Source organism: Rissa tridactyla, chromosome 7 (genome assembly GCF_028500815.1).
Source record: "Rissa tridactyla isolate bRisTri1 chromosome 7, bRisTri1.patW.cur.20221130, whole genome shotgun sequence".
NCBI lineage: Eukaryota > Metazoa > Chordata > Aves > Charadriiformes > Laridae > Rissa > Rissa tridactyla.
The window spans coordinates 49,951,710-49,975,072 of NC_071472.1; the positions used below are offsets into that span (position 1 = coordinate 49,951,710).

Below are 23,363 nucleotides of genomic sequence, written 5' to 3' on the forward strand. Positions count from 1 at the left end.
TTCCCCCCCCTCCTCGCCCCGGCCCGGGGCCGCGGCTCCGCCTCGCCGCCCCCGGGGCTGCCCGCAGGAGGCGCCCGCTCGCCCGTTACATGGCAGCCCCGCCGCCGGAGGAGCTGCGCGGGGAGACCGGTGACAAACAAACGGCCGGAGCGGCGCCCGCCGCCTCGAGTGCGGGGCGGGAGGCTGAGGTAGGGCTGAGGGCGGCGGGAGGCCTGGCCCCGGGGGATCCGCGGGCCTTCCCCGCCCTGAGGCGGCCGCTGCCTTCCCGCCGTGGCGCTGAGGGGCCGGCGGGGGCCTGGCCCCGCGCCTTGGGAAGCGTCGGTGGCGGGGTGTCAGACGCTGTCCCCGGCGCGGTTCTCCCCCGCTGAGGCGGTGGGTGAAGGGGAGCCGGGGAGGTTAAACCCCGAAGGGCTGGCGGGATGGAAACCCGCCGCTGTCTCCAGCGGGACAGGGCCGGAGCGTGAGCGGGGCTCTTGGCGCAGGCTTTGCTGTGGAGGCCGCCGAGCGCAGGCCGATGGGGAGCGTGAGCTGCCAAAAGCTCATCCAACGCCTGCGCTTCGGACCCATCAAAGTGCAGCCTCAGATTTCCCTGCCCTGATAGTACACGCTAGGTAAGGCAGGCTTTAATTGGACTTACGGTCTCTTAACTGAAGGCTGTTGGTTTCTGCAGCACCCTGGTGCAACCAGCTCGAAATCCTGTGGCTGCTTAATTTAGGCAGCTGCAAAAACCCCCATAGCCTTTTGGTCTGTTCATTCTTGTTATTTACGTATATAGATACTAAAGTCCTCACAAGAAAATGCAGGGGAGGCAATTAGGGAGCAGGATTTTTTTTTTTCTTGTTTCTGCATAAAAACCATCTTTAGTGGAGGAGTTAATTTACTTGAACTCGTCGTGCAACATTTCTACCTCTACCGGAAACATTGCGCAGAGCCACATCGCTGCACAGTTTGCAGTTTGGGTATTTTCATGGTTTTCTTCTTCAGCAAAAAAAGAAAGCTGGCGTTTTGTGACAAGGAATAGTTTCATGTTGGAATATCGTGAGCCCACTGGACTGTGATGAGCAAACATTGTCTTCGCAGGGTCCATCTCCTCTGTCACTTCTGCCCCTCCGCTCCCAGAGTGTGGTTGGATCACATCAACAAAATGGGAGTGCCCCAAATTTTGTATTCTCAGGGTGCATGCACATTGATAAACTACGTATGAAAAGCATCATTACATTTCATGTCATTTTTATCCACGTTTTTTTTTTTAAGTTGCTAGAACATGCAGCTTGCTTCTTATCTACAAACCAGTGAAAAGGCAGACAGCCCCTTCGTGCCATTCATTTGCATGTCCCATCTTCCGCCTGGAAGAAATACCTGTTCTTTAGGACATAGCGGCTTTGAAATAGGATACTCCCCGAAATCTTTATTGTTACATTTGACTTCAAAAGAGACGCTCCTGGGTTGGAAAGGAAGGCGTGCTAGTGAGTTGATCCTTAAAAATAATGAAATTTGGTAAGAAGCTACTGATGTTTAACAGATAACAAGGTTAAGAATAAATGTAATCAGCTGTACTCTCCCACCGTGTTTTGTCTATCCTGCAGCCCTACAAAAAGGTCATTAGGTGGAATTACGGCAGCAAAGAAGAAAAATGTACTTTTTTCCAGTTCTCTGCTCTATTAATATTATTGAAGTCAGTGGTGTGCTATAGTTGAACCATTTTAGTCTTACTAGTTGAAATATCTTTAACTTTTTAGTAATTATGTAACAGCAAAATCAAAGTTTCTGTCTTTTTTAAATATATCTTTGATCTGCAGAAGCTTACTCGTCTAAACACGCCCCAAAGTGAAATGAAAGGTAGTGTTCTTGTTCCTACCAACCACTCATCTAACAGCTCTTGAGGTGTGTGTGGAGAAAGTGTCTACAGCAGTATCACGGTGTTAACTTCTCTCGCATCTTTTCAGACTAATTACAGTGCCGTTTGCTCGGACAGACTCTGATCAAAGAACGCTCGCTTGCATTTCTTGGTTCTTTCAGAGGCATGGTTAATTATCTGCATCTATTCATAGTCTAAACATTCAGCATTAATAACTACGCTGGTTGCTTCAGGGCAGAGCTTGCCGCATTTGTTATCAACAATAAGCGATGAGAATTAATTGTCTCTCATTAATTCAGTGGTGAACAACTTATTTCATGCGGCTTTAAAAGTGGGAGACAGCCTTGTGATGCAGCACTGTTGAGAGAAGCGGGTTGTTCTCACTCTCGTCTCACTTCTGTACCGCAGTCCCCTCGTTTTGACGTCTCTCTGGTTGCAAACCACAGCCCCAGTCCCGGGACCGGTGCCCGCCAGCCTGCTCCCAGTGTGGAGCTCAGAGGGCTCTGCACAGACACAGCAGACCTCCCACGGGATTTTTGCTTCACGGAACGGAGCTGGCATCGAGATAGTTTGCAGCTTGTCCAGACACAACTCCGCTTTGTCACACCCCGTTCGTGCCTTAGTTCTGAATCACATCGATAGACTTGTGCTCACAGGCAGAACTCACTCCAGGTCTTGTGCTTCAGATATTTCAAAAATTAATATCCATGAGTAATTTTGCATAAATGAGTAGTGCCATTCAGTTCATGATGATGGAGGCCTTTTTTCCCTAGGCAAGGCTAGGAAATGTTTTAAAATAAATACATACACCACTTACCAGAAAACTCTGCTAGAAACTGTGACAACTGTTAATAAGACATCGTTGCAAATTAATTGCATTTGTCCCCAGGATAATACAGGCTGGTTTTCTTTAATTATGAAGACTATGTGGCTATAACTTGGAAGTAAACAAGCATGAAATCAGCATGGCCACAGCCTATAATCCTCAGACTTCACCCTTGCATTGGCCAACGGCTGAGAGAACCTCATAAATTTAAGATTATTCCACAGCATGTCTGCCTTAAGGAATCTGATTTAGAGGCTTAATCGCCATAGGTTTTATGATTCATCACACTTGATAGACAAGGAGAAATATGAAATATGGCCCATGTGCACTGCTAGAACTCCACAGACATTAGACATCTATCATCAACTACCATTTGTATTCTCCTTCTTAAGTATTTATATCTCTCATTATTGAATTCCTCACAATCTTTAAATGTATTTCTCTTCTCAACAGCTTAATGAGGTCAGGAAGAACTGTCACAGTTAGGAAAGTGAACAAAGAGGGTGTTCTGCTCTGGGCTCGCAGGAAGACTGCGATAGAGAAACCAAGCACATCTTTTGTCAATACTCTGCCGGTACCCTGACCCACTGCGTCATGCTTCTTTCCATTTGCACACTGTTTGTTTACTAATAAAAATTAATACAGAATGTTCCCAGTTGAAGACATCTCAGCTGTCAAAATACACTATGAAATGAGCTGCTGTTTAAAATAATTTTATAGACAAGTAGGTGGGCCTTGAGTACTTTCAAAGCAGAGCTGAAGACTGTATTTTACAGTGTTCCTAAAGATAAGCTGTCACAACATGTTGGTGTGCAGGCTGGGGGCAAATTAGTTTTGGATCTTTGTATTTTCTCATAAAAGGCTCTGCTGCTCTTACTATATGCACCACAAATTCCAACGACTGCTTTATGAATTCATCTGCAGTTGAGTTTTACCCTTCAGAGCATCACAGTTTATCTAGGGTCTTCATTTATATTCATCAGTGAGGATGAAAATAAAATCTAGCTTTAATTCAAAGGCCAATTTAGATTTCAGTATATGATTAACATTCCACATACAATTACTGCCATCAAAGTCAAGCACATGCATAAATCTTTGCAGGACTGGGGCTAAAACATTTTTAAGTATCCACTTATTGAATACCTTTTATATGAGGAATTATTCTTATCTGTTATTTATGCGAGGGCCTTAACTAGGTAAATCTTGACACAGCTAAGTCTCTCTCTGTATTATTACCCACTTTCTTACTTTTCATCTGGCTTCTACTATATACACTGTTACCGAATTCTACCGGCACTTGGGTATGAACACAGCTCATTAACTGTAAATACGATGTTACTCTTCTGCGTGAGTGTTTAGAGGAGCAGCAGGAGTACTAAGCAAACAATCTCAAAAACTAAGTTTTTGGGAAAATGTGTAACAACTCCAACAGGTAACAGCACTGACTGTCTAATTTGGTAAAGCAAACCATTAAAAAAATAATCAACACTAAACATAAGATAAAAACATAAACATAAAAAGCTAATACCAAATTAAAGATCATTGGAATATATTCAGGAAAAATACTAATTTTTCCATTAGAATACCGTCATTCAACTACAGCAAACAAAGCTGAACCATTTCACTTAAGACAAGAGTGGAATCACCAAAACTTTAATACTATATTTTTGGCATGCAATATATACATAATTAAACAGTTAAAAAACATATACAAGTGCAGTATACACAAGGTAAATGCAGTCTTGCTGTGGATTGTATCTATCAGTATATTCACAGTACCAGTCATAACATTTGCTAGCAAGAAAAATAGTAATTGATTTTTATTAATAGCGCTAATCAGGCAAATGCGCGCCAGCTTGCCTTCCTTTCCCGTAGGCACAGCCTCCGTTCCATGCTTTGTGCCGGTATTCGGGGGCTTTACGACGTTCCAGCAGCAGGGCACGCTGGACCCCTTCACAAGAAGCTTTGTGAACACCAACATGAGATCAGTCACCACAAACCAGGTGAAGAAAGTCAGACAGTGAGCGAGCACCCATATGCAGTAGGACAGGTTGGCCATCCGGCGGGACACAAGGTCTGCGTGCGCTTGCGACACACGAAGAAATAGGAAGAGCACAAGAGCTGTCAGCAGTAAGAAACGCGCTGCTTCAATCCAGCCTTTGACTGAGTTCCTGCACTTCAGCAGACACAGTCCCACCTGGACGCTCGCCATGTATATGGCTAAATATCCAAAAAGAGAGAGCAGTCCTTCCCTGTTGGCATTTAAAAAGCCAACCCTCGAATCTCTGCCGTTGCTCCCATGCAAGATAAACATCTTCAGAGAGGTAGTGTTAAGAATAAGCTGATAAAGTACAGCGAGATTTATAGCAATGATCCAAGATTTATTTTTTGGAAATATGGCTAAAAGTAGAGATGCTGCAAGCCTCACAAATGCTAAGGTAAAGAAAAAATTCCAGTGCACTCCATACTCTGAAGTATGTTCGTGGTACTCTATAGATTTAACGCTAAGCAGTCGTCCAACACCAAGGAAAATCAACGGCCAAACGGAAAAGAACTGCCTGGCCAGACTGGAAAATTTTGATTGCATCACGTAAGACTTTTGTCTAACTTCAGGACAAACAAGAGCATTACCAAAAATATAAGCTCCAACTCCCAAATCCATGACTCCTGTTCCATAGGTCTCAGCTTTGGCGTATCGCCTTGGGTACTGCGGGAAATCCACTGCCAAAATGCTGATGGATGTCAACACGTTGACATAAACGCGAAACACAGTTATTGCTGGAATGTATTCTGGATCCAAGTACGTCTTCTGGAATTCCTGTACAATTTGCCTAAAAGGCACTCTGGTCTTGTGTTTTCTTTGGCTGTATATTTTAGAAAATATTCCGGCACAGAAGGCTGCAATGATACTTGGCATGAAAAAGATGATCGGAGACAAGACTGTACAGGAGAACACGAGAGGAGATACCAGCACGAGGAAGTCTAGCAGCAGGCTGTATTTCCTTGAACTTAAAGGTTTCCCATAGTGCAGGTAATATAAAATCAGGAGGAGTCCTCTGCAGAGCAGGCAGAGCGGGGCTAGAGACAAGCCTAGTGAAATTTCCAGCAAACTAGTTCCATTTAAGTTGCTGATAAAGGCTTCCTTCAGATGCTTTTGTGACATTCTTCTTTTTTCCTCTGAAATCACAAACATGAACTTGAGTCAGTTTTGTAAAACAGCAGCCTTAGAACTTCATCAGAAATCAGTCCTGTGACTCATTACGGGTTTATTAAAGCATAAGCTGATTTCAGAAGTCATCTGGTTTTGTCACTCTGCCATTTAAAGAACACGGACCAGCCCCTGTGCTGTGGATGCTGGCGCTGGCACCTGGGAAATGGAGCAGAGGCACTTGCGAGACCCAACCGAGTTCCAGCGTTACAAACCTTGCTGTGTTCCAGCAAGATTCTTAACATATTTTTGCTGAAGATCTCTAAATACCAAATGCTCTGTTGAAATTCAGTTTGTGAATAATCTTTCTGCATGTCCTGCTCTATAGAATATACTTAGTCATAGCGTAAATGAAATGGGTACGTGAGACTGGGACCATAATGAGCTTTCTGTTGCCCGGTCAGCAGAGCGTGCCATGAAACCAGCAGATAAAATCCCCACTTGCACGAGAATATCGCAATATCCTTTCTAAAGAAGCCCCAGCGCCAGTGGCCCTCCCCAGCCGGGCTCCTCTCCCGTGGGACCTGTTTCAAGAGAACATACGTTAAATTTGACAAGCGTTAATTAGAAAGTCGGGACTGCAGCCTGGGCTGTGTAACCCGGCTGCGAGTGGCAGCAAGGCCGCTGTTAGCCACCCGCGCTCCCTCGCTCGCCCGGCCCGTCCCGTCCCGTCCGATGCCGCCCGCCGGACACCGGGAGATGGATGTCGGGGGTGGAACAAACCCGCACCTCAGCGCCGCCGTCCCCCGCGGAGCCCGGCGGGGCGAGGAAACCAGCCCCGGAGGTCGCCGGCGTCCCGGGCCCCGCCCCGGGTAAAGGCGGGCCGCGCTCCCCGCCCGCACTTTCGCGCCGGGAAACCAGCGCTGATCTTCCGCAGCCGCCGATTCGCCACCGGCCGCCGCCGGTAGCCCCCGCCCCGGCTCCGCCTCCGCCCGCTCCGCGCTGCCCTCGGCCCGCGCCGTCCGCCCGCTGCCCGCGGTGAGTGTCCCCGGCCCGGCCATCGCCGCCGCCCGCAGCGGAGCCGCCGCCCGGAGCCCGCCCGCCGTTGACCCCCGGGGAGGGTCGTGCCCCCGGGCTCCGCGGGGGGAGGCCCCGGCGCCAGTCCCGGGAACGCGTGGGCTGGCGGTGGCCCGGTGGCTAGGCCCCGGGGTTGGGGGGGGACGGGCCCGTTGGGAGCGACCTTGGGGCCCGGGCGAATGTCGGTTTGTGCCCTGGCAAAGGCGCGGGGGCGGGCGAGGCTGCATCGGCAGGGAGCTGAGATGGCCCGTGTCCTCTGGGAACTGGTCTGACTGGCACAGGGAACTCCGCTGCCAGCGACAAAGCAGCACCTCTCCTAGGAAAGCGTGACAGTGTAACTGGGTTAGAAACCCTCGAAAGGCAGAGAGGGGCTCGGGGAAGGCTGTGCGTACCTTGAGCTCTGTGCGCTTCTTATCGTGGATTGAAGTAGTCGCTAAACGGTGATTTTGCGCCAGGTAAGAATGGAATAAGAATAGAATAGGAATGGAATAGGATAGGAATGGAATGCAATAAAAAGAATAGAAGTAATGGCAGTTTCAGCTGCTGGAAGAAGAATAGAATAGAATTAGAATAGAATTAGAATAGAATAGAATTAGAATAGAATAGAATAGAATAGAATAGAATAGAATAGAATAGAATAGAATAGAATAGAATAGAATAGAATAGGAGTTTCAGCTGCTGGAAGAAGACAGAATTTTTTCTGGCTATGTGACTGGGATCTCTGTGTTTATCACAGAAATTCAGAGGGTGAGCTTGACTCACCTTGGGTTGGGTCCCGCTGATTTTCAGAGGAAACAGGAAGATAACAGCAAGCAAGCGTATCTGGTTTCTGGTGCAATACAAAACTTCTGAGTCACTCCTTTTCCAAAAGCATTAGATTCTCTGACGCCGTCAGACCCACAAATCTTTCCCATTTGTCCTAATTGGAAGAATTTAACAAAAGCAAAGTTGTAATTTCTTGCCAAGGAACCATGCTTTATTAAGTCCAGAGAAACCAAGCATTTTATTCCTGCAGTAAGGAAAAATATATAATTCCTTCCAAATAAGCTTTATTTGCAAGGGCAACCAGAATGTGTGACTATTACTGATAGCGCGGGCAGGCTTTCTAGCGCCAGCGTACTTGGCCTCCACCGGTATCAGTACTTCTGTCTGAAGCCTTTGGGCTCTGCTTGTGGAACCATCCAGAGAATGACATGTCTGGAGTTATTTTGTTCTAAATGCCTTTTTTTTTTTTTTTTAAGGGTTCATCAGTCTAATTTGAATGAAATACCCTCGAGTAAAGGCCCTCTCCGGCGTTCCCGTCCATAGGGCTGGACAAGATGCCAAAACAGGTAAAAAGAAAACCAGGAATTGTGTGTGCTAATTAAATTTTACTGCCAAGAAGGAATTCTTGGCTTATTTCCATGCAGTCAAGATTAGGTAACTACTAATGCATATTCACCCCTACTTCATTAATTGCCTGGACCTATTAACTGTGTGGTTTTGAGCTGTGTTACTAACACCAGCTAGTGATTTTTGTTATGCCAGTGGCTTTAATGGGGCAGGTGTTAATGCATGTAGCAAGCACATCCTTAAGGGTAATTTTTCAGTAAAATTAATGGACACATGAGCTATGCAGTGTAGGTATCAGAAGTGATAATAAGCCCTTTCTCAGGTCTTGCAGTATCAGCTGCACAGTGGACTTAAGAACTCGGCGTGTGCCGGCGTAACTCTGCGAACACGTGGGAAAGCACAGGAAGGGCAATTGGCAGAAACTCCTCTTGTCCACAGAGTATTTCATAATTGTGCGTGTCTGTTGTCTGTGAAAGCAGCAAGCTTCTTAACGGTCGTTCAGAGTAGAATAACAGAAATCACTTAGATGTAAATGTTTAGCTGCGTTCCTAAGCTTTTTTTTCCCCTTACTGTGTAAAATTTTGTATTACTAGAAATTAACTACTTATGCCGTCTGCAAAGGATAATGATGCTCCTAAATAAGTACGGTATTGTAGCTTTACTTTTTTTTAGACATGTGTTAATGGGATTTTGCAGTATGTTTCCCCTTTTATTAATGAGCTTAGCTCACGTAGTGGGAATGCTGCTAACTAAATTTATCACTTTTTCTGTATAAACAAGGTGGTACTGTTCATTGACTTGGTTAACTTCTAAAGAATTGCAGATTTATGCTACTAAATACAAGTGAGTAGGGTTACTTTGAAGGACTTTCTGTCTTCAAGGAGAAAGGGAACAGAAAAGGAATATCCAGAATGCAAAAATCGGGACTGGCGTCTTTTCCCTTTTTTATTTTCCCTCTCTCCTTCCCCCGAGAAATGACAAAGAGGACCTGAAGTCTCTCTTCTGGCTAAGTTTTCCATTACGTTTGTACAACAAATGTGTCCTTCCAACTGTTGTCAAGGACATGGGAGCCCAGAGGCTAAGACTTAAATACTTTAAGTAATTCAGAGGGGACAAATCTTCACCTAATGCAGCCCAGCTCTTATAACGCCACCATTTCTTTCCCCTGGATGTAATGCGTGCATTTTGCAACTTTACTCTTGGGGCCTTCAGTCTCTGCTCTAAAAATGGAAGTCTCTATTAGGAAAACTGCAACTGTGTTGGACGGCAGAGCTTTCAGCTCTACCTTGGCCTCTGCAGCCAGTCCTTCCTGTTTCCCATGGCCACGGCAGTGTTTGCATCGAATCCATAACATTCATAGGCTTAGAAATATGCCAGTTGAGAACACGATAGATGTGTCTGTGCTGAACGACCTGCAGAATTGCAAGTGCCAGGTAGTGTCAGTCTAAGGACACATTCTTTCCAAGTTCCTTTGCTTACAGCCAGAATTGCCAGCGATGAATTCGGTTTACAGACAGCGTTGTCCGCCTGCCATCTCTTATGCGCTAATACCTTTCTAAAAACAGAGCACCCCATGGGAACTGTTGATGCAGGGGGAGGGCAAGTGGGAGGAAGAGTAGCTCAAACATACTAAGTTATGACTCCTGCTGAGACTGAACCTGTGTTATATGGAAGTAGTAGAAGAGCTATAAACGATAGTGGATGAGGTGAAAGTCCAGCTATATTCAGCCTTTGGTGCTGTTCTGACATCCTCTCCAGGAAAATGGCCAAAAAGAAGATTCTAGCATCCAGAATGACCTCAGTGAATCATTTGAAGAAGAAGTTAGAGTGTTCCTCAGTGATGAAGAGAAATTGCATCTTTTTGATGACCTCACAAAAGTTAATCCAGTGACAACTACAACAGGTGAGCAGCCAAGGGAGTATCTCCTGAGGAGCCACTTTCCCTGGTGGCTACTAATATGTGGTAGTTACTGTTCTCATCGCGTTAATAGTACCATAGTACTATTATAGTACGCATTAATAGAACGTAGTAGTTAAAGATTCAAAGCCTATTAAAACCTATTCAAAGCCTTAGAAAGTCACATTTGGCTTGGTTGATTTTTTTTCCAAAATACTGTTATTGTAGATTTAGCCATGCTGTTCTCTTATCAAGCTGTGCATGCAGAGCTCACGTTTGTATTGTTGGTTCAGGTAGCCAGGGTGTGGTTGAGGGTTAATGCTGTTGAAGGACTCTTGCATGACCTTGTGATAGCAGTTTGGTTTTGCATGAATATATCAAAAAAACGAGGCTCTGACTTAGATTCAAAATGTGTCCATGAAACCGGTTTTGAAAAATAAATCGCTCACTCAACTTTTAAAGATCATCCTGTTAAGAGAAGCTAAAGCCTGTTCCTCGTGCAGATGGGGAATTCTTGCCTCTGTTCTGCAAATGAACAGATTTTCTATCTAGGACTGGCTATGTGAAACCTCATAAAAGCACAGGATTTATTGAATGCAATAGTTAGCAGATCCCTTAAAGATTTTTAAAAATAAGGGCAACTCTTAAAGACATTGTTGCTTATATGTCACAGTTTAACCCCAGCCAGCAGCTGAGCACCACGCAGCCGCTCGCTTACTCCCCCGGTGGGATGGGGGAGAGAATGGGAAGAGTAAAAGTGAGAAAACTTCTGGGTTGAGATAAAGACAGTTTAATAAGTAAAGAAAAAGCCGTGCACGCAAGCTAAGCAAAACAAGGAAATCACTCACTGCTTCCTATCAGCAGGCAGGTGTTCAGCCATCCCTGGGAAAGCTGGGCTCCATCACAAGTAACCGTTACTGGGGAAGACAAACGCCATCGCTCCGAACGTCCCCCCCACCCTTCCTTGTTCTTCCCCACCTTTATATGCTGAGCATGACCTATGGCATGGGATATCCCTTCGGGCAGTTGCGGTCCCAGCTGTGTCCACTCCCAGCTCCTTGTGCCCCCCAGCCCATCGCTGGCGGGGCAGTGTGAGGAGCAGAAAAGGCCTTGACTCTGTGTAAGCCCTGCTCAGCAATAACAAAAACATCTCTATATTATCAACACTGTTTTCAGCACAAACCCAAAACATAGCCCCGTGCTACCTACTATGAGGAAAACTATATCCCAGCTGCAACCAGGACAGTATATTAGATCTAATTAGATCACTGTCTCGATCACCTCATTCTCTATTAAACCTAACAGGTAACGTATCTGCAGATTTTTGTTACAAACAGGAACAGGAAGAGTCAAATACACTTTTTCAAAAGATGCTAACAGAAGGTGTGTCTTTCAGTTCTGAAATGTCTTCAAGCAAGATATGCAGTAAACTTGTTTTATACAAATGCTGGCTGCAGCCTGGTGGCTTTAAATCCATTTCAGCCTGTCGCCTGCCTCTATTCACCTGAGCTTATGAGAGAGTACCATGTCGCACTTCGTCCTCAGGTAATCCTTATATTTGAAATAACTGTCCTTCTGCAGAACCCAGAGATCAAGTTCTTCCAAATCTATATAAGCAAAATAATCTAAAGGATAAAACCCATTTCTAGTGAAATATGAGTTCTGTTAAAAGAGCAGTACTGTTTTCAGAAAAATGTGAGAAGACCTTTGCTGTTCATTGCTGTTGAACCGTGTAATTACTGTTCTCTTAAATATGAATATTCTCTTTTATTGCCAGGATTTAAAACCTCACATTTTTGCAGTAGCTGAACAAACCTACAGAAACGTCCAAAGCCAGATAGAACCCATAAACCAGTCTATAATTGTTAGTGGAGAAAGTGGTGCTGGGAAGGTAAGGAGATTTTTTTCTGACATTGCTCTTCAGTTTTGAGATTTGCTAGTGATTTCTAGTGCACAGTGTTTCAGTGAACAAGGAAAGACGAAGAAAAAACAGTTCTGCCAGAGCACGTAGCCAGTCTGCTCTAGCAAGACTCTTCTGAAATATGTGTAAAGCATGAAGTGATTGCTGCAGTTAAATAGACTCTACTTAATATAGCTGCTCTTGAGGTGACATCTGTAATTTCTGGGAGGGCTAGATTTGAATCATTCAACAGGAATCGCACCCGAGTCCATGTCTCAGCCTAGTCTGTTAGGGAATTAGTGTGGGTCTCAGCAAACCCTATGTGGAGACTCAGATCCTATCCTAGACCCTTCTGTAATGGTCCATCCCGATTCAGGAAGATATCCAGGATATTTTTAAGCCCGAGAACAAAATGATTTGATGAATGTTAGTGACTCAAAGTCTTTTTATATTCGGTTCATCTTAAGATACTAACTGTTAATTCTAGGTGAGCTTCCAGGTGGTTACATCTTGGTAGAACTGCCATTCAGCAACGCACTCTGATTCCAGTAGCATTTAAATGTGTGTCTGTTGCACAGAAGCACATGCACAAAAAGTTTCCACTGAACTAGAGCTATAATCCTGACACAATTGCTCTCTTCAGAATCATGGCCAGCTGCATACTGTGTTTTCAGAAGCTAGCACTGTTTCACTAACTGACATAACTAACAACATGGTAAAAACAAAGACCTATTGTCAAGCCCCTCTCTTGCAGACCTGGACGTCTCGCTGCCTTATGAAATTCTATGCTTCTGTTGCTGCTTCAGTTATCTCCCCAAAAGGCAATGAAACTGTGGAAAGGATAGAGAAGAGAGTGTTGGATTCCAACCCTGTCATGGAAGCATTTGGTAAATGAGGTTTTTTTAACAGCAGAAAGAACTAGTGGCCACTGTGGGAATTTTCTTTGTTAATACACAAGTCTAGCTCTTGGTCCTCTCCTTAAAAGACAAACTCTTCAAATATCACCCTTAATATCTGTATGTCCTACATGGAAGAGTGGAACCACTCTGATTATGCTGTATCTGTCACTGGCAATTTCACAGGAAATGCGTGTACCCTGCGGAATAACAACAGTAGCCGTTTTGGAAAATATATCCAGCTTCAGTTAGACAGGTAATAATTACTGCATAAAAACCTTATCTATTGTCTTTGTTCCTTTAAATCTTTACAAGCTTATTTCTGAAGCCTGCTATAGAATATTTTATCTGTCTGTAGAACATATTTTGGTTTGCTGGCAGCTTACATTATTATTATTTCTTTTCTTTTTTTTTTTAATGCAAGCTCTCTCACCCTGATCTCTAAAAGAGAGCAATGGAAAAACAGAGATGCAGTTCAGAACTCTGAATAAAATATTACCTTAAGGTTGCACAAAACTGAAGGTGAACTGCAAAGCATTCATAGTCAGTTGGTATCGTAACAACACCTGTCGGATTCTGGGAGAAAGTTTTGTTGAAATCTTTGATTTTTTTTTTTTTCCCCTCTAGATTCCACCACCTGAGTAGTGCTTCCATTCAGACTTTCCTTTTGGAGAAGACCAGAGTTGCCTATCAGGCCCCCAATGAAAGAAACTTTCACATTTTTTATCAGGTTTGCCTTCAGTTGATTTTGCTACATATTTCTGACAAACAGCGGGGATGAAATCACCAGATTTAGCACAGTTGCAACTTTTAATATTTAGCAGTTTTCCTGTCTGCCATGCTTCCAAATTAAATCATGCTCCCAATGCGTTCTTCTTCATTGTCTGTGAGATGCGAATACCAAAGGCAGAATTCAGTCATTACCTTGTTTTCTGTCTCCAGATCACAAAAGGTGCCACTGCAGAGGAGAGGCTGGAATGGAGCCTTCCGGAAGGGGCTGACTACCGCTGGCTGCCAAATTCTGAAAGAAACTTAGATGGTAAAGATTGGTTTCACAGACTGTCCATTAATAACGGCTGTAACTTTGAAGAAAAGCAGGCAAAAATGTGGCTGCCCTATCAAATCCCATGACCCAGGTTGGACACCAGCAGACATTTTGCCAAGCCACCTGCATTAATGTGATTCTTTTTAAGTTTCGGTTTGCACTGTTATTCAGTTTTCAGCTGGCTTAAAACAGCAGGTTTTGGCCTAGCAAATTTGCATCTCTCTGTGGCTATGTTTAGAAACTCGTTTGTCTTTGGATGTGCTTCAGCAACCTGCTGCCTAACTTCAGAGCCCCACAGAGTCAGCGTTAAGTCAACGACCTGGTTCTCCAGCGCGTACTCTGGGATTTACCAAAACAGCATCTGGCTTCCTTTATCTCCTTTGACAATTCCAGCTAAACTGGACATGGTGTAGAGTGTTCGGCTTGCCTGTGTTTGTGTGCGTGGCTTTCTTTTAAATAGCACCTGTTTGGCTTTTCAGAGGACTGCTTCGAAGTGACCAGAGATGCAATGTTTCACTTGGGCATTGACCACTCCATGCAGAACAATATTTTCAAGGTCAGGTACAAAGCACGGTCACCATGAGGCTGCTGCTAATGTTTGGAATGTCTTTTTAGCGTGGGATTTCTGCAGAATTAAATCTGTATCAGTGTATAGAGCATGGGTTGTTTGGTACTCCTGACTGGAGGGCCTGCAGCTACACAATAGGTTGTGTAACCAAATATTAATTCTTAACTAAAAGTCTGCACCCGGGGACTTTAGTTTTCCTTCAGTAATTGCAGCATTAGGAATTAACGTGGAAGCTTGGAATCTACTTGTGTTTTTTTTTTTTTTTGTGCAGAAATGTTCTGACTTGTCGTGTTCGTGTGGCTAAGGGAAGGCTAAGAGGACACTGCCTTGGAGGGCAGCTCTGTTTTAGAAAACTCAATGAATGATTATATTTCAGGTATTGTCAGGCCTTCTCCATCTTGGGAATGTTGAATTCTCTAATCCGGCGGATGAATCTCAGCCTTGTGAACTAGAAGACAAAGCCAAAGGTGAGGCAACAAGCATGCTGTGCTCCAGAGAGTCTTGTTGTCTTAGTGTAGATGCCTAATGGAAAGGACTACTGTGCTCTTCTGCTTGATAGGGGACTATTAAGGTCATGGGCAAACCAAAATTTAAGCATGTTTTTGTTTGGTACTTCACAGTTTCAAAGTACTGAACAAACAAAAACCTAATGCTCCCCAGCTCTGAGAGATAATATCCTTCCAGTACAGGTCAAGGCAACTGCAACATTAGACAGTCATTTCAGAAGGATTATTGGCAGAACCGGTACTCTGGATTGTAATCTTACGCTGACATCGCAAGACTTCCAGAAATCTGACCCAGAGTGGAGAGCAGGGCTTTTAAAATTAAAGCTTTGAAGTTTTCATGATAAAGACTAAAACTTAGTAACAGCAAATGTGTTAAGTTGCAGCATTAGAACATAGGTTGTTCTGCGTGTCCGTAGGAGGTTTGTGAATCTAGTTTTCCTTCAGAACTAAAACACATGCTCTGAATTCACACCAGTTAATATTCAAACAGTTTTGCATACAGCTCAGGTTAGCGAGATCTTAAATGCTTTGTTAGCAAATACTCATTCTTCTGCAATTCCTTACTCTATCCCCAAAGTCCCTGTTTTTTTCTGGTCGTGACTGTTTGATTTGTCTATCTGGATTTAGAGGTCTCCGCTCAAAAAAGGTGAAAAAGTAACAAAGACATACCTAGAAAGTACTCTCTAAAATGCCTGCTTGAGCGTGGCAAACTTCAGAGTTTTTTTGGTATTGTTGTTTCATTTTAAATAAAGTACCTAAAATTCTAGGGGTGCTGTACATGCAAATTAAGAGTCTGGTCTTGCAAAAATTTCTCCCAGGTTTGGGTAGAAAGATCCAAAATCCACACTTAAGTTGGTGAGTTCATGGAAGTGTCATTTTTCTATACTATCTCTACACCTTCCGTAACGTGAAAGGGGCTGCCTCCATTTGACACTCCAGATAACCTTGCAATGTTGGTTTTTTCTGGACAAGATTTTGTGAAGACCGCTGGAGATTTGCTGAAGATACCTGTCGAGGAACTACTGGAATCATTAAGAATTCGAACAATAACTGCTGGGAAACAACAACAAGTCTTCAAGAAGCCGTGCTCCAGAGCTGAATGTGAGACTAGGAGGGACTGCCTCGCCAAAGTGATCTACGCGAAGTAAGGACGCGTAGGCCAGGCTGCTGTGCTAATCCCTGCAACTTCTCTGAGGGGAGAGGGAGGGCAGAGGGATTTACTTTCCCTGGCTTTCTGCTTGGACTCTACAACAGTGTAACGCTCCCCTCCCTGCTCGACATGCCTTTGATTCAGTTGTAGATCCTGACATAGCTGCAGTATGGGATAGAGACCTTCAGAGAACTGCTGTTTCATGTCAGCAGGCAGCATGTCATAATTTTGTTTCTTCCATGTGATACTGGTAAAAACGGCAGTACAAGAACACTGGTGGTTGTAAGCAAGCGCTTCCCAACTAATCCAGTTGTCATTGTCTGCAGATTGTTTGAATGGCTCGTTTTGGTCATAAATGAGAGCATCTATGGAGATCCATCAGGGTGGACCAGCTTCATAGGTACGGTTTATTCATCCCTGGTTTAACTGGGTTACTGTAAGTCCTTCAAGCTGCTCCTAGACCAAAGTACACTGTCTTCCCATATTCCTCCTAGGTTTGTTGGATGTTTACGGTTTTGAAGCCTTCCCTGAAAACAACTTGGAACAGCTTTGTATTAACTATGCCAATGAGAAACTGCAGCAGCACTTCGTAGCACACTATCTGAAGGCACAACAGGTAACACTCCATTAAGATCAAATGTTAAATATCTAACTTTAAAACAGCATCTTTTGTCTCTTTAATTGTATTTCTGTGCTTCCAATCAGATTGCAACCTTAAGTCACGTCAATAACGCCACAGAAATCTGTGGGATGTGAGTAAAGATTGGTTTTTTTGAAGAGGAGAGTGTGGGGCAGTTGGTGGAATGAGACAGCTTTCTCCACACGGGAACTGGAAATCTGTTCCCTATTACACAGCTCCATTGGCTCTGTGGTCTGTTGAACTGTTTGCATTCCCTCAAAGAGCTGAACACTTCAAACTAAATTCTTGAAGTAAGAATAGCCTAAATTGAGATTCTCTTGGAAGCTGCTGCTTATAACTGTGCTAATTCTCTTCATCAAGTGTAAAGTCCCTAAATGGGTGGGGAGCTTCTAGACCTGAGCTTAGTGCGCAGGCAGAGCGCCCAGCAGAACCTTGTAACCCGAACATCAATAGCAAGCGGTACCTGGTGGAGCCCTTCTGCCACCGGAGAACGGCTTCATCAACCCAGTTATCATGCTGGTACCTCTAAAGACAAAAACACACTGCGCATCAGCTTCTCTTTTGGAATGAGGAGGTACACAAGTTGTGTTGTTTTACAGTAGAGAAGGTATTTGCACCATGCTAAATAGACTGCAGTCACTTCCTTAATGGTCACACGCTGCTAATTCCAGTTCTCATCTGAGTGCTCTGAAAGCTACTGAGTCCCTGCCAGGCCTGGGATGCTGCCCTAATAGACGTACTTAAGTCCTCATTGAATTCCTCCGCATGACACATACATTACCACAATGCTCTTTGCCATTAACTGGAATCTGGGAAATTCTTTTCTTTATGGCACTGACATGATGGTACCTCCTGCCTCACGGCGGTTTTATCAATTTATTCAGGAGATAAGTATCTCTTCAACCATAATCTGTGCTTTCATATGCCCAGCCTTTTTTTTTTTCCTCTCCTGCCTGCCCTCCTCAGTATGCCAGGGGTTAATGGTCAGTGAAGGTGGAAACCAAGTTCAAGCACACAATTACTTTCCTTGAAACTGATCCGTGACCTGTGTTTATAGCACCCCTCCCCATTACCACCTGCCCTCTCACCTCTTTTGATCTGGCTGTGTCCCAAACCACTTAGACACCATTAGTGGCTGCGCTGAGCAGGCTTTTGCCAGGAGACTTCTAAAATGACTTGGCCAGAGTTTGTGCTTGTTAAACACTCCTGACAGTTTGTTCTGTAATTCGGCAAAAACATTGTACAAATTATTTCAACCAATATCTTTCTCCTCTTCCTTTTGGATCTGGCTTTGTTTTAAATGGAGCCCAGTTTGTAAGGTCTGTAAACCACCAGTGGTTGGTGTAGGGCTGTCCCAAGCTAAGGAAGGAGTTCTCTGCGTTCCTTGCCCTACAGGGCAAAACCCAGTACAGCCAGGAGAGGCTTACTGGGACCGTAGCCTCCGTTTGTTTACTCTGTAAAGCAGCCTCGCAGCTCTCGCTGATAAACCTGTGAGGCTCCCAAATGCTTAAACAAGTTGTTCCAGCAGGATCTGCGGCTACATACTCAAAAGCTACCTGGGGCAGAATATCCTCGTTTGTTTTCGTCTCTCAGGATTGCCGTTGAACATGAGCTGAGCTTTGGATGAGTAGGCTGAGCCTGGGATTAACTTGTTAAACAGTAACTGCATCAAGCTGGAAAAAGGCATGCACTTATTTGAGCTCTAGTGCCCTCTGCTGCAGAATAACCAGTTTCTCTCTTACTTCAGGAAGAATATGCAGCTGAAGGCCTACAGTGGTCTTTCATAAACTACCAGGACAACCAGAACTGCCTTGATCTGATAGAGGGAAATCCCCTCAGCATTTTTTCTTTGCTGAATGAGGTAAGTGTGGATCTAAACCCCTGAATGCTTTTGGCCTAGTCGCCTGCCATCCGTCCCGTGCCGCCAAATATGAGCACTAAATTAGTAGGAAACTTGACAGTTATAAAATTTCTGCAGAGCTTATTTTTCAGAACAATCATGATACTGCTTCTTCCTGTCATCTTTTTTCCTCTGATCCAGGATGTTCTGATTCAAGTATGAAGCCTCAATTACATTATTTTGGTTTTTTTATTCCCCAGTATTTCAGGGCTTGCATACTCAAAGCAACTCTAAAAGTAAAATGGCTATGATTTTCATTTAAGGTGTTTTAGCTTTTAAAGACAGTTCATTACGACAAATAAGAGATGCTGCAATTTTGTCTTGTTTGTTATGCAGGAGTGCCGTCTGAATAGATCCTCTAACACTGACCTGTTTCAAACTCGGATTGAGAAAGCCTTGTCTAATAATCAATGCTTAAGTCGAAACAAGTTTAGTAAGAAGCCTAACTTTATTATTGCACATTATGCTGGCAAAGTCTGCTATCAGCTGGCAGCAATGGTGGAGAAAAATAAGGTAGGTATTTTCAGAAAGAGGTGTTTAAAAAAAAAACAAAACAGCCAACTAACAAAAAGTCTTACAGACCAAAAGGAATTTAAATCAAAGCACCCCTAAGATGTATATTCAGTGACGTTTACTGGATATACATACCTTGCTCCAAATAAATAGATTTGCAAAATGTTCCTGAATCTGACTATGAATGCATCTAGTCAGATTTGAAACTCCAGCTGTGGTTAAATAAAAGTTGGCATCAGAAATACTATTCCATCTATATATGTGGAATTTTTAGTCATTTTCAAAGGTGGCAGGTTTCTGCCTAAGTCCAAATACTAATGAGTCACGTTTGTGTTTGCAGGACCCCATTCCACCAGAGCTGGTCCATGTTTTGCAGAATTCCAAGGACCCTTTGATTCAAAAATTATTTCCTGTGACAGAAAGGAACCAAAGTAACATCAAAACCCAGAACAGAGCAGCTGTTGTTACAGTGGTGTCAAAGTTCAAGGTACATGCTATTCAAGCTTCTGCTTTCTACTGCTATCTTCATAACTAGATGAGAAAACAGTATAGTTGGACCAAGACCAGTAAATGTTATTAAAACGAAACAGCTGTAAAACAGAAATAGCTTCAGATTCCTGAGATTCTCAGGGTTTTAACTCACTCTGATTTTACATTTTCCTTTAACAGTTGGGTATCTGCCTTTGTGGGGCTTCTTCCTACCTGTTCCTCTGGAGGGGTTAGCTTCAGCTGATAGCCCTGCTATAATCTTGGAAACTTTCTGAATTTACCATCAACGATTTTACAAAAGCATCCACAGAGTGGATTTTTTGGTCAGGCTGTCCTTACAGAAGAGCTCTGCTGATATGGAGTCTGTAGAGCCATCCGTGCAAAAACCAGCTTCGTTGTTTTTATAGAAGACCACTGATGAGCTAAACTACCTGTGAAGGAAGAGTCCCTAATTAAACCTGTATTTGTTTTCTACAGGGTTCGCTTGAACATCTCATGCAGATTTTGAATAGCACCACACCACATTACATCCGATGCATCAAGCCTAACGCCGACTGCAAGGCAATGACTTTTAAAAGAGAAGAGGTAACTTTTCAAAACCTCTTCCTCACTGACTCAGTGAGAAGATTCCTAGAGACATTGTGCGGGCTTTGCATTGGGTCTCTCATCATCTTGAGTCCCTTGAAAAGCTCTTTTCAAAGCACATCTTGAAATAGCTTTTTCTCCTTTGGAGCTTCCAAGATAAACATCCTTTCAGAATCACTGATGATGCTTGTCTAAAACAGAGCTAGTAAGCACAGCAGCTCTTCCAGATGCAACTTACTTGTTGCTGTATAAGTTCTCTTACCGGAGTACTCCTGGGTATTTGGAGTGCTGCCATCCCAGCCCTCAAGATAAAGGTGATCTGACTGCTCAGCAGTCCCGGTCACACAGATACCTTCATGGTGAATGCCCACAACAATACTTTGCTTTCTCCTGGAGTCTAGCCTAGGACAAGATAGATGAGATCAACCAACAAGCATGTCTTTGGGAGGAGAGTAGCAGATGCTAAAGCTATAATTAGAGAGCTTCATCTGATGTAAAAACAAGCACCTGGAGTAGTGCCGCGTTAATTTTAAACACTCTATGCAAGTGGTATTAAAATACCAGCACTGGGTTTCCGTGTTCTGCAGCATTGGCCAGTGGAGGGTGTGTGGCTACGACGAGAGAGAACTGTCCCCCTGCGTTAGCCCTGCCTTGACCCTGTTCCTCAAAGCAGTAGTTCAGTGGCTGCGTAATTCCCTTCTCTGCCCTCTCCATTCGTTCCCCAGCCGCCAGCATGGCAGCGCACACCACACAAGCTCTGGCGTGGCTGCTGAGCTGAGCTGCGTGTCACTTGGGCCGAGCACACACGGCTTCCACAAAGAATAAGACAGCTGTTACCTAAATCATCTCTATTTACACCTCAGGTTCTCAGCCAGCTTCAGGCGTGTGGAATAGTCGAAGCCATCACCATCAGTGCAGCGGGCTTCCCTATTAGGTAAGTCCAAATTTCGTGAGCAACGTCTTCCATAATCCGTTTCTATAGCAATTAGTAATATATTAGTTATTCAGAAGAGCTTATAAGCAGGAAATCCAGATATTTTGCAGTCTGTGTCAGACCACAAAGCCTTACCAATTCTTTCAAAGCTATCTGAAGAGTTCTGCTCACTGCTTGCTTTTAAGCTTATTTGAGCACCTCTCTTTCTCGTTTCGGAGACAAAAATACCTGTCACAAACCGGGACTGCTGTTCGGTGTTTTGGATAATGAAACTTAGCTCGTTCAGCAAGTCCAAAAGTGCAGTAACAGCAAGCACAACCAGCAGTGCTAGCGCAACTTGCGTTCAAGACAATGGGATTCTTAAAAATATACCAAATACTACCAAAGTCCAGATGCGTCTATAACACACTCCTCTGGTCTGAGAGCTCACTGTACCTTTCCAGCCTGAGAAGCTGGGGTAGAGTTGTTTTGATGTGGACTATCATGTACTAAAATTTTCTATTTTAACATGGCTTCACAGTAACATTTTCAGCAATTAAAATTAAATTATAAATGGCATTCATTTAAGTGTAGTCACTCAAAGTCAAGCATCTCATCGCAGCCAGTCACCTTGCTGGGTTTTCTTGACCACCTTTAGAGGATGGAGGGAACAAGGCCTGAGCTAGTCGTGTTTTTGACAGCTCAGTATTGATGGGGTGAAGCTCATCGTTACCATAAAGGAGCACAATTCCTGGCCGGCCTTTGTTACAGGCAGAAGTCACTGTCGTTGGGCACTAGACAGTCTCCTGAATGTCTTCAGAAAGTCTGTATTTTCTTGTATGTTGGTGACTACACAGGCATCAGTCTGTTTGCATTCTACGCACTAGACTTTTTTAAGCCATTCTGCAAGTTCTTGCCCCTCAGGGATAGGTTATTTACCATATAGGAGATGATACTTGCCAAGAATTAACTGTACTTTTGTCTATCAGGATCCCTTTCCAAAGTTTCACTGAGCGCTATCAAATACTGAGAAAATCATGCAGGTCCAATAAAAAGAGAGTGTGTGATAAAAGCAACCATCGTACTACCGAGGAAAAAGGTACGTTTCTTTAGATAGTCCCGCTGCTATCAAATGAAATGATCACCGCACCAATTTGATATCGCATACATCAGATGCAATTACTGTATTTTAGCACTAGGGACATCACTATTCTCAAAATATTTTTCTCATCTATCACCAACTTGAGTTTCTAATTTGCCTAATGCTTACAGCGGGCCCTTTTAAAAGTCTGCAAATCTTTCATCTTATTGCTGTTTTTCTGTGTTCCTCCTGGGTAGAATAATTACAGTTATGATGGTGTTTGGGGTTCCCCCCCCGAGTCTAATCTGATTTAGAGTTGGTTCTTGAGTAGACTTGAAAACCACTTACCTTTTTGCTTATATTCCTTCTCCTTCCTTCCTTTTTTTTTTCCCCCCACCTTGTTTTCTTGCTGAACACACTGACCTTCTAGCTTACCTGGATTCTGCTGCTTCTTCTACCTTTTGCAAACTTCTGTATGCGATTCTTTTTTCTAAGCGAGAGCGAGGATGGACTTTAAAAACCACAATCCAGTCTACAAGGTAACGTCTTTGGTATGAACCCCTGAAAGAAGGAGCTTATTAGATGGTTACACTTAATATTGAAAGTTGCTGCAACCCCCTTCTCTCTCCCAGATTAATCCCATCTTCACCCAATGGGTCTGTTCAGTAACCAGTAGATGTGGGAAGCAGGACCAGTAAGTACCGGCCTATGCCAGATAAGGAAAATGGCTGGAAATCTATTCGCCTTGCGGAAATGGGATGGAGTAACGAAGTACAGGCTGGAAAATTACTTACACGCCATATCTTTCTCCCTCAATTATAAACCCATTAGCTGAAAAGCCTCACTGTGATAGGTTACTAGTCCTTTTTATCTTTAGCGGGTAATAAGCTGCAAACAAAGCAAAACAATTTCCTAAACACGGGGATAAGCTTTTGGTTCCCTTATCAGCCCAGCCCCATGAACACCATCATAGTCACCAGATGTCTTCCTGTAAGCAAGAATTGCTTATATTTGTTTTCAGTACCTTAAAATGCTCTCA

The 23,363-nt window shown here is 43.8% G+C and overlaps 2 protein-coding genes across 8 annotated transcripts in view; one reads left to right on the forward strand and one right to left on the reverse strand.

Annotated features, from left to right (window-relative positions):
* The first annotated feature begins 15 nt into the window (after positions 1 to 15).
* Positions 16 to 23,363, forward strand: part of MYO19 (myosin XIX) — a 28,022-nt gene continuing 4,674 nt past the window's right edge. For 2 of the 7 annotated variants that reach the window (XM_054210364.1, XM_054210367.1), the window contains exons 1-20: positions 6,734 to 6,870; positions 8,151 to 8,240; positions 10,000 to 10,144; positions 11,535 to 11,683; positions 11,916 to 12,029; positions 12,793 to 12,925; positions 13,121 to 13,190; positions 13,562 to 13,664; positions 13,877 to 13,973; positions 14,459 to 14,535; positions 14,924 to 15,014; positions 16,026 to 16,197; positions 16,530 to 16,603; positions 16,698 to 16,819; positions 18,591 to 18,704; positions 19,080 to 19,256; positions 19,597 to 19,743; positions 20,223 to 20,330; positions 21,194 to 21,264; positions 22,233 to 22,342. In XM_054210364.1, the coding sequence (XP_054066339.1) occupies positions 8,229 to 8,240; positions 10,000 to 10,144; positions 11,535 to 11,683; positions 11,916 to 12,029; positions 12,793 to 12,925; positions 13,121 to 13,190; positions 13,562 to 13,664; positions 13,877 to 13,973; positions 14,459 to 14,535; positions 14,924 to 15,014; positions 16,026 to 16,197; positions 16,530 to 16,603; positions 16,698 to 16,819; positions 18,591 to 18,704; positions 19,080 to 19,256; positions 19,597 to 19,743; positions 20,223 to 20,330; positions 21,194 to 21,264; positions 22,233 to 22,342 (2,086 nt within the window). In that variant the 5' untranslated portion in view covers positions 6,734 to 6,870; positions 8,151 to 8,228. Of the gene's footprint in view, positions 189 to 6,733; positions 6,871 to 7,213; positions 7,365 to 8,150; positions 8,241 to 9,999; positions 10,145 to 11,534; positions 11,684 to 11,915; positions 12,030 to 12,792; positions 12,926 to 13,120; positions 13,191 to 13,561; positions 13,665 to 13,876; positions 13,974 to 14,458; positions 14,536 to 14,923; positions 15,015 to 16,025; positions 16,198 to 16,529; positions 16,604 to 16,697; positions 16,820 to 18,590; positions 18,705 to 19,079; positions 19,257 to 19,596; positions 19,744 to 20,222; positions 20,331 to 21,193; positions 21,265 to 22,232; positions 22,343 to 22,754; positions 22,864 to 22,956; positions 23,360 to 23,363 lie in introns of those variants that run through there. The other 5 variants (XM_054210365.1, XM_054210363.1, XM_054210362.1 and 2 more) reach the window with 5 other exon arrangements.
* Positions 4,327 to 5,877, reverse strand: PIGW (phosphatidylinositol glycan anchor biosynthesis class W). The gene has a single exon (XM_054210370.1). The coding sequence runs from the start codon at positions 5,875 to 5,877 to the stop codon at positions 4,327 to 4,329; it is 1,551 nt and encodes a 516-aa protein (XP_054066345.1).

Excerpts from the sequence above, each read along its gene's own strand:
- PIGW (XM_054210370.1), bottom strand. The coding sequence starts at position 5,877 with ATGTTTGTGATTTCAGAGGAAAAAAGAAGAATGTCACAAAAGCATCTG.